A 10,311-nucleotide genomic window follows, 5' to 3' on the forward strand; every position below is an offset into this window, starting at 1 on the left:
AAGAGGATGGGTTTCTGTTCCTTTTCACCAAAAACAAAACAAAAACACCTCTAACCCTGCTGGTCTCTCCCACTGGTCTGAGAGCTTCTGGGGACATCGCCACTGTGTGCCTTGGCCTTTCTGAATAACACATGGCTGTGGTGAGTGCTCAGTAAGCATTTCACGACTAACTGTGAATGCTGTTAAGGTTGTCTCGTTCACCACTAAATCCATAACATCTACAACAGTGTATGAGACACACGACAGACATTTATTGAAGGACTACACAGCTCACCCCAGCATGCCACTGACACCCACCCCTCAAATCCACCAAAGAAGAAGCAGCTGCGGCTAAAATCTTGCTTGACACTTTATTCTCCTGAGAGGGGAGGACAGCAGAGGGAGTCAGGGGAGGGAGACTGGAGAGTGGATTCTGGATCGAGGAAGCGAGGAGCCGGCAGAGGTTGCTGAGGTTCCCGGGATCTGAGGACAGGAGCCTGTGCTTCTTCCACAGGACAAGGTGAGAGGGCTCAGAGGGGACCTGGAGAGGAGAGAACAGCCAGCTGTGGGCAGATGTGGTGGGTCCTCAAGGAGAAGCAGGCACTCAGAATGTTACTTGCTTAAGGTCCCAGAGCCACCTGACCCTACTGAACACACCCAGAGGCACATCCTGGAAGCCAGTCGGCAGCCTGAGCAGGTTGTGGGGCCTTGAATAGAAAAGCCACAAGCTCCAATGACAGGAAATGGTGGGGACCCCCGATCTGCTAGCATAAAATCCCAGAGCATTGGCAAGTGCCAGCTGAGCTGCCAGAGCCAATCACCGAGGCCCCTTTCTGGCCCCATTTCCTACAGCCGAGACCTGTTCTCTCCAGGCACAGCCTGGGCAGCCATGGAGGGAAAGGCCTCATGCTCCCCTGCCTGAAGGGTTCCCTAGCCCAGATCTCAGGGCCCAGGATTGTGGGGGAGGATATGGCCCCAGCTCCCGACCCCAGGGGCCTGTGCTGGGCTGGGATTGGAGTTTGACTGAGGGTCTGATGACCTTGAATAGCCTCAGTCTGAGGACATTTCCCCAGGGTCAGGTCCACACACACGGTGACCTCCTTCAATTCTCATTCCAATCTCAAAAATCAGGATTGCTATCTCCCCTTCACAGATGAAGAAACTGAAGCTCAGAGAGGTCAAGTTATTTGCTTAAGGTCACACAGCCAGGGAGAGATGGAGACCAGATTTTACTCCACGACCACCTGTGTCTGAAGCCCAAGCTCTAATCAGTATTTCTCAAACATTTCTAGCTAAAGTCCATCTGCTCAATTCTCCACACTTTCCCATGCTGGGAGATGGGGGAGTAAGGAGGCAGCTTTGATATATCCTGGGGGAAGCTGTCTCCAACCCTCAGGAGGTATCCCTGCTGTCACCTCTGCACTCACCTGTAGAAGGTATACACAACCTGAGGTCCTCACAGATCTGCTGGGCAGTTTCTCCGGCCACGAGGCCCTGGGTAACTCTAGACTGATACCTCCTCATGAAATTTCTGCAGACGTCGCGCCATTGTGACCTCCCCGTCCTACACATCCGGGTCGCAGCATTGGACACACTTCTCTGCAGCAGCAGCACCACAGTGGACATGGTTATAGGGTGAGTCCTGCCCAGCTCTGCCACCCTGCAGGTTCCAGCAGCCCTAGCAATGGGAGTACTGGGTGCGAGGAGCTGGCACCTGGTGCCCATGGAGCCAGAGACTGTAGAGACGGGGCTCAGCCCCTACTCCCAGTCCCCAAGGCCTGGCCCAAGACTGGCCAGGTAGGGCTCCTGAGACAAGGACAGTTAGCCCTGCTGGGGTCTCAGCCCCTTGTGCACCTGTCCCCTGCCTTCTGTGTGGAGAATAGTGCCCATGGCTGCCAGGCACACATTAAATGCTCTGCCATGTAGCTACCTGGGTCCAGGACCTGGCTGGGGGCTCCAGATAGAGGGGTTGCATAGAGAAGACTGGTGGGGGTGGGAGGTGTGGTCAGAGCTTGGAGTCTTGACTCATTTGGTTTTAAAGTCTCTTCTATGCCATCCCAGGGGAGGAGGATGAATCTGAGTATCCAGGGCTAAGTGTGAGCCTGCAGTGCCAGGATGCTGAGTAGTTTGGGGCAGCAGAGGAGAGGGAAGGAGGGAGAGTGAAACAATAATTCTTGGTAGTAACACAGTCATTCGTTAAGCATTTACTCAGTGCTGGACGTGGAGCTAAGCACATCCCAGCCCTCAGCTCTTTTAAAAAGCTTCAGCAGCCAGGTGCAGTGGCTCATGCCTGTAATCCCACACTTTGGGAGGCCAAGGCAGGTGGATTGCTTCAGCTCAGAAGTTGGAGACCAGCCTGGGCAACACAGTGAGACCCTGTTTCTACAAAAGTACAAAAATTAGCTGGGCATGGTGGCGCACACCTGGAGCCCCAGGTGCTCAGGAGGCTTAGACAGGAGAATTGCTTGGGCCAGGGAGGCAGAGGTTGCAGTGAGCCAAGATCACACCAGTGCACTCCAGCCTGGGTCTCAGAGTAAGATCCTATCTCAAGGAAAAAAAAAAAAAAAAAAAGGGTTTGACAACTTGCAAGATAGGGACTATTATCCATCACATTTCAAAGATAAGATAACAGAGGCTCAGAAAGTGGAAGTGACTTGCCCAAGGCCATGCAGCTTGGAAGTAGCAGATCTGGGATTTATCAGTCCTGACCCAGGCCTCTTGGGGAACTAGCTTCTCAAACTCTGCCTTGGACACAAACGTTAGGGCTTTAGGGGAAGATTCCTAACTTCTCTGGGACAAGCCCTCTTTGAGGATACATGATGAAAACCATGTATACTCTGCCGTCTGACTTACACAGTTCCAGAGAGTCACAATTTCACAAGTTCTCTGAAATTCATCCACAGACACACGGGGACTCACAGATTCCCTTCTCGGAAGCCCTCCCCCAGGATCACTGTGCAAGGTGCCCCCGGGCTCCCCGATCCCCGACCTGGTCACAGGCTGGCCCCTCCATTGAGCAGCAGACAGGAGGCTCTGTAGCCCCTTGGCCTCACCTGGGTGGGCTGATCCTCCACCATATCCTTCAGTCTTTGGACTATCATCAGACAGTTCCTGTAGTTACGGCCCAGCTCCTGTGTTTTGGTCAACAGGTCACCCTGTCAGGAAAGAAAGCCCTTATGATGGTCTCTCAGACACTCTGGGAGTGCGTGAAAGTGCCCAGGAAAGGGGCCCTTTGTGTTTCTGAGGCCGGCAGGAATGTCCGTGATCTCTTCCCAGAGCGTGGATACACTGAAGGCCTGAACTGGCTGCCTGGCCCCTGCCCACCCTTTTGCTTGTCTTAGAGGCTCTGAGACACCCCAAAACAGCCTCCCACACCCCCAGTAATTTCCCAGCCCTGCACTTGCCCCTCTCCTATTGAGGAACTCCCAGGGGGAGTCTGCCTATTTGGGTTCTGCAGCCCCAGGCTCCTTGGAGGGTGAGACCCCAGAGGATCCTCCTGGAGGAGTCTGCCAGATACCTGTAGCCCTCCTGGCCAGACATGAATTCGACAAAACCGCATCATCAGAAACAGCCCAGCCTCCACTCCCACCTCCTGACCATTAGAGAGCTCCAGCCCTCACCCCAGGAGCCACCAGGGAGGAGGGAAAGGAGAGGGACTGTGGCAGGTGAGCAGAGAGCCAACACGTACCTGGGGGCCCTCCTGGGCCAGGCACGGGCAGGATTTCTCCTCATCACGCAGGTGGGCTCTTGCCAGGTCGTAGTACTCAGGGCTCAGACGAGAGAAGACCAGACCTGAGGAAGACCAGACTTCAGCTTCCCCTCCGCAGGCGGAAGGAGAGGGAAAGCCCGTTCTCCTGGCTGGTGGGAGTCCAGGAGGTGACCAGGGCCTAGGACAGGAGCTGGGCCTTGCAGGGGGCCAGGATACCTGTCCACATGCTTTGCCCTGGAGCCGCTCTGACCCACTCTCAGCACAAACACGTGTTCTCACGTTCCTTCTAGAAAGCCAGGAGGGCGAGACTCTCTCTTCTCCTCTGTTCCCCCAGCAACACAGATTTGGGGGTCGGTTTGTCTAGAAACTTCCCTCAATCTCCTTTCAAGGGATTTTCTTTTTTTACCTTCCATCCAGATGGCCCAGCCAAATCCACTCTCCCTTCCAGAAGTGTTCTTGCCCTTGGGGCTCACACTGACCCCAAGGCCTGGGAGAGAGCAGAGTGCGGGGGGCAGGAAGTCTGCCTTGAACACGGAAGAGATCTTGTTCTCTCACCAGCCCTGCACAATCCTAGACAGTGTAGGCCCGAGGAAACGCAGATCCACTGATGAGGGCCAATGGCCTTCACCACGCAGATGCGGAGGCAGGGGCTTGGGAGGGAAAGGGGGGTCTCAGGCCACACAGCGTGGCCAGTAGAGTTAGGACCAGAATCCCTGGCCTGTCTCTCCACGTTGGCCAGGCCAGTGACAGGCTGGGCAGCACACTGGGCTAAGCCTGGCTCTGAGGGGAAGGCCAGGCCTCCATGACGGGGGAGAAGGCCGGGGGGAGGCAGGGGCACCTGGGTGCCCACAGAGTCCATGCTCCAGGTTCAGCCGGCCTGAGAGTGCGAGGCTGGGTGGGCCATCAGGATCGATCCCGAGGGGAAGGCCTTACCTGGGTTGCCCAGGAGCGTGGCTGCAAGGAGCAGGAGGGCCCAGGTAGCCATGGTGGGGCAGCCGCTGAGATGCCTTTCACACCCTGTTTTATGGGCAGGGAGCCTGCAGCTTAATCTTTCTCAGGTCCTGCCCTTTTTGTATGTCATCTCCCCCGTGTCACTGGGTTTACCACAAATACAAATACCAGTGTGTGAAGAAGCAGGTCAGGGCAGTGGTAGCCCACAGGGTCCATGCCACACCCCACTCCCACACAACTAGAATGTGGGGTTGCTGGAGGCCAGCAGCTGCCAGGATGCCTGGGATGTGCCGATGGAGGGAGAAACCCCTTAGTACAAGTATGTTCCAGATATTGCATGGGACATACTTATACTAAAAGTATAAGTGAGTCATCTCACTTGACCCAAAAACTATTTTTAAACAGCTTTTTAATTTAACAATATACCACGAACATCTTTCCACATTTGTAAATATAGATCTTCTTCATCATTTCCCCTGGTTGCCTAATGGTTCCCTTTACACATGAACCATAGCTGGGGTCCTGTAACTCTGGGACTCGTGTCCCCTGTGGTACTTCGGCTTGAAGAGCAGAGGCTGGGAAGCCTCTCCAAGGGCTCACCCAGTAGTCAAGTTGAGTGATGTGAGGGCCTTCTTCAGACAGGGTGCCTCAGCATCTCAAAACGGCAGCTGTAGCTCCTCCAGGCTACAAGGCCTGTTCACGTGGAAAATGGAAAGAGTGAAGCTGAAAGAGGTGGTACCTGTATAGGAAAAACATCTTTCCCAGGGACCCTCAGCCTCCATCTCATTGATCTGAACTGTGTCACATGATGACCCTGGCTGCAAAGGGCAATAGGAAGGAAGTCTTTTGCTGGACCTTCACTGACACTTTGCTTTTTGTTGTTGTTGTTTGTTTGTTTTTGTTTTGTTTTTCTTTTTTGAGACAGAGTTTCACTCTTGTCACCCAAGCTGAAGTGCAGTGGTGTGATCTTGGCCGATTGCAACCTCCACCTCCGGGTTCAAGTGATTCTCCTGTCTCAGCCTCCTGAGTAGCTGGGATTACAGGTGCATGCCACCATGCCCTGCTAATTTGTGTGTTTTTAGTAGAGACAGGGTTTCACCATGTTGGCCAGGCTGGTCTTGAACTCCTGACCTCAGGTGATCCGCCTGCCTCGGCCTCCCAAAGTGTTAGGATTACAGGCATCAGCCATCGCACCTGGCCTTCATTGACACTTCGAACAAAATTGATATTCTGCTAGGGAGGATGAGGGAATGGGAATCGTATAGGCAATGGCAGTGTCAGCTACCGCAGGACTTTTTTTTTTTTTTTTGATATAAGTTCTTGCTCTGTCCCTCAGGCTAGAGTGCAGTGGTGCAATCACAGATCACTGCAGCCTCAACTGCCCAGGCTCCAACAATCCCCCCACCTCAGCCTCCCAAGTAGATGAGACCACAGGTGCTTGCCACTACCACCCCTGCTGATTTTAAAATTTTTGGTAGAGATGGGTCTCCATATGTTGTCCAGGCTGGTCTCGAACTCCTGGACTCAAGCGATCCTCCCAGCCTCCAAAGTGCTGGGATTATAGGCATGAGCAACCACGCCCGGCTTTGCAGGACTTTTTGATAAGGAAACATATTTCAGGAAGAATTGGTAGGACTTTGTACCTATATGATTACAAGAAAGAAAGAAGAGAGAGGAGGCAAAGGTTTTACTAGTATTTGGGGCCCAGGAGGCTGAGGGGCTGGCTGTGAAAATTAGGAAAAGGAGCTTTCTGGTGAGAAGTTGAGTTTGAGGTATCGCATTTGTGGCTGACTTGTTTCCCCAGCTGTAAATCAACTGCTTGAGAGCAGGGCTGCCTCTGCCTGTCAGGGTCTCCCCACCATGCCTAGAACAGCTCTCAGACCAACCGGCAAACTCGTTTTACCTCAGATGAGGAAACCAGGACTCAGAAAGATCCAGTGAATTACCCACCAACACACAGCTAGGAAGGGAATGGTCTGTGGATTTGAACCCGGACCCTACGACTCCAAAGCCCAAGTTTTCCCCCAGCCCTACCCTAGCTCAGTGTCCAGGTTTTCAGTGCAGGGCCACTTAACCCTCTTGAGGCCAGCTCAGGCACTACTCCCCCGTCTTCGCAGACCCCCTCTCTCCTGACCACTTGTAGACCTTGGTCTCATGTGTGAAGACCACATTCATGGGGGTAAAGGGTCTTGAAAGGTGACTCATGTCTCTTTATTGTGGGAAACTTGGTGAGACCAAATACTGCAGTAAGTCCTTGTCAGAGGTATTGAGGGGTACATGGCAAAGCTCATGTAGTTAGTCACAAGCCTCCACCCAGGCCTCTGGGGTCCCGTGTGATAAGAACCTGGGGTAAGTCTTACCCAATTCCCACCCATGGTACCCCAGGAACTGGCCCATTGCAAGTCAGGCCCAGGCCCACAAAGAATTCCTGTGTGAAATACTGCCTTCTGCGGAGCTTGCAGTGAGCCGAGATCGCGCCACTGCACTCCAGCCTGGCAACAGAGCGAGACTCCGTCTCAAAAAAAAAAAAGAAAAGAAATATTGCCTGCTGTATCTTCTTCAGGAAATCTTCACTTACGCTATCATAAAAATCACCTCTATGTTTTTTTCTAGAACTTTTGTAATTTTAACTTTGACATTTAGGTCTATGACTCATCTCAAATTAATGTATAGTGTGAGCTGGGTTGAGGTTTTGTTTTTTCATATCAATTTCTTGAAAAGATTTTTCTTTTCCCATTGAATTGCTTTGGCACGTTGGTTGAATATCAATTGACTGTGGGTCTGTTTACGGACTCCTTATTATATCAACTGCTACTGCAATAATAATAATAAAGCAATCCAATTTTTTAAATGGGCAAAATATTTGAACAGGTAATTCGCAAAGGAAGATAAGAATGACCAAAACATTTGAAAACCTGCTCAACATCGTAAATCACAAAAAAATTCTTTTTTTTTTTTTTTTTTTTTTGAGATGGAGCCTCACTCTGTCGCCCAGGCTGGAGTGCAGTGGCGTGATCTCGGCTCACTGCCACCTCTGTCTCCCGGGTTCAAGCAATTCTCCTGCCTCAGCCTCCTGAGTAGCTGGGATTACAGGCACACACCACCAAACCTGGCTAATTTTTGTATTTTTGGTAGAGATGGGGTTTCACCATCTTGGTCCAGGCTGGTCTTGAACTGCTGATCTCAAGTGATTCACCCACCTCAGCCTCCCATAGTGTTGGGATTACAGGCATGAGCCACTGCGCCTGGCCAAGAAATTCTATATTAAAACTATACTGAGATGATGCATCAACATGACTAAAATTAAAAAGACAGAAAACCCAAATGCTGATGTGTCTGTGGAGCAACTGGTACTCTTAAGCATTGTTGGTGGGAATATAAAACACTAATAACTGAAAATTGGATTGACAGTTTTTCAGAAAGTTGAGCATACACCTGCCCTGTGACTCAAGAATTTCACTTCTACGTATTTACCCAAACTAAATGAAAACACCTCTACATACACAGATTTATACAAGAATGTTCACAGACATGTAACCCAGCAATTCCACTCCTACGTACACACCCAAAAGAAATAAAAGTAGATTGAAACAGATACTTGTACATCAATGTTCATAGAAGCATTATTCACAGTAGCCAAAGATGGAAAGAGCCCAGGTGTCCATTGACAAATAAATGGATAAACAAGCCGGGCATAGTGGCTCACACCTGTAATCCCAGCACTTTGGGAGGCCAAGGTGGGAAGATGGCTTGAGGCCAGGAGTTTGAGGCCACCCTGAGCAACATAGTAGACCCCAGCTCTACAGAAAAATTTAAGAATTAGCTGAGCATGGTGGCATGTGCCTGTAGTCCCAGCTACTCAGGAGGCTGAGGTGAGAGGATTCCTTGAGCCCAGGAAGTCGAGGCTGCAGTGAGCCAAGGTCATGCCACTGCACTCCAGCCCGGATGACAGAGTGAGAGCCTGTCTCTAAGAAAAATTAAAATTAAAATTTTAAAAAGTGCATAAACAAAATGTGCTCTACATATACAATGGAATATGATTCAGCCTAAAAAGGGAACACAGTTCTGATACATACTACAACATGAATGAACCTTGAAATAATTATGCCAAGTGAAGTAAGCCAAACACAAAAGGATAAACATTGTATGATTCCACTTACATAAAATTTATAGAATAAACAAATTCATAGGGACAGAAAGTAGATTAGAGGTTACCCAGGGCTGGAAGGAGTGGGAAATGAAGGATTTAGTGCCCACTGGTTAGACTTTCCATTTGGGATGATGAGAATGGTTTTGGAAATCGATAGTTCCAAACAGATGATTCCACGACCTTGTGAGTATAATTAATGCCACTGGATTGTACATTTAAAATGGTTAAAATGGCTAATTTTGTGATTTATTTTTATTAATATTATTTTTAATTGACAAATCATAATTTTATATATTTATGGAGTACAATGTGATGTTTTGATATATGTATACCACTTGGAATGATTAAATCAAGGTAATTAACATATCTATCACCTCCGTTATCATTTTTTGTGGTAAACATTTTATGTTATATGTATTTTACCACAATAGAAAAAAATTGTTTTAAAAGGTTGTTCAAAGAAAATGAAAAAAGGAAGAATGAATAAATAAATAAATAAAAGATTGTTTGCAGAAGCTTTTTCATAACAGCCAAAAATTAGACATAACCCAAATGTCCATCAACAGGTCAATGGATGAAGAAATTAAGGTAGAGCCATACAATATTATACATAACTACTTGGCAATAAAAAGGAATGAACTACTAATACATGCAATAAAATGAATAAATCTTTAAAAAAAAAAAAAAAAAGGAAAAAGAAGCCAGACACGAAAGACTACATTCTGTATGATTCCATTTGTATGAAGTTCTTGAACAGCAAAATTCATCTATGGCAAAAGAAATCAGAAAAATGGTAGGAGGTGGGAGGAGGATATGAGGGTTATTGGGCTGGCACAGGGGTATTTTTTTTAGATAGTGAAAGTGTTCTATATCTTAATTAGCTTGTGAATTGCATGAGTGTGCATCTATCAAAACTCTTCAAACTGGACACTCAAGATTTAAGCATTTTGCTAGATGTAAATTATACCTCAATTTAAAAATTATCCAAAAAATTATTATTATTTTTTTTTTTGAGAGGGAGATTCCCTCTTGTTGCCCAGCCTGGAGTGCAATGGCATGATCTCGGCTCACCGTAGCCTCCGCCTCCAGTATTCAAGCTATTCTCCTGCCTTGGCCTCATGAGTAGCTGGGATTACAGGCATGTGCCAGCACACCCGGCTAATTTTGTATTTTTAGTAGAAACGGGGTTTCTCCATGTTGGTCAGGCTGGTCTAGAACTCCCGACCTCAGGTGATCCGCCCACCTCGGCCTCCCAAAGTGCTGGGATTACAGGTGTGAGCCACCGCGCCCGAACAAAAAAGATTCTTAAGTTACAATTTTATGGCTCCCAATGAACAATATCAAATACTTCCCCAAAGGATTGTACCCATTTACAACATTGCCAACATTGCATGAGAGTTCCCTGCACTCTCACCAGCATTGAATATTGTCACACTCTTTATTTTGCAAATGTAATGAGTGAAACTAACACCTACTTTTATTTCCATTTCAATGACTACAAATTAAGTTTAATATTTTCCCA

General features: G+C 48.6%; 1 protein-coding gene across 2 annotated transcripts; it reads right to left on the reverse strand.

Moving 5' to 3' along the window:
* Positions 1-230: 230 nt before the first annotated feature.
* GNLY (granulysin) lies at positions 231-4,976 on the reverse strand. 2 transcript variants are annotated; one of them, XM_034953480.4, is made up of 6 exons: positions 4,622-4,976; positions 4,095-4,175; positions 3,668-3,771; positions 3,033-3,134; positions 1,407-1,578; positions 231-520 (listed from the first exon to the last, which is right to left on the reverse strand). In XM_034953480.4, the coding sequence occupies exons 1-6, from the start codon at positions 4,671-4,673 to the stop codon at positions 510-512; spliced, it is 522 nt and encodes a 173-aa protein (XP_034809371.1). In that variant the 5' UTR covers positions 4,674-4,976; the 3' UTR covers positions 231-509. The 2 variants fall into 2 exon arrangements, with proteins under 2 accessions (XP_034809371.1, XP_003816620.1); XM_003816572.6 differs by lacking the exon at positions 4,095-4,175 and having other exon boundaries at positions 4,622-4,963.
* Positions 4,977-10,311: the final 5,335 nt, after the last annotated feature.

Source organism: Pan paniscus, chromosome 12 (assembly GCF_029289425.2).
Source record: "Pan paniscus chromosome 12, NHGRI_mPanPan1-v2.0_pri, whole genome shotgun sequence".
Taxonomy (NCBI): Eukaryota; Metazoa; Chordata; class Mammalia; order Primates; family Hominidae; genus Pan; species Pan paniscus.

Bases quoted from the DNA above. Each gene is read 5' to 3' on its own strand.
- GNLY (XM_034953480.4), bottom strand. From the start codon at position 4,673: ATGGCTACCTGGGCCCTCCTGCTCCTTGCAGCCACGCTCCTGGGCAAC. The intron at 4,176-4,621 runs GTAAGGCCTTCC...GCTCTCTCCCAG, and splicing joins CACGCTCCTGGGCAACCCAG to GCCTTGGGGTCAGTGTGAGC. The intron at 1,579-3,032 runs GTGAGGCCAAGG...CTGCTGCTGCAG, and splicing joins TGGAGGATCAGCCCACCCAG to AGAAGTGTGTCCAATGCTGC.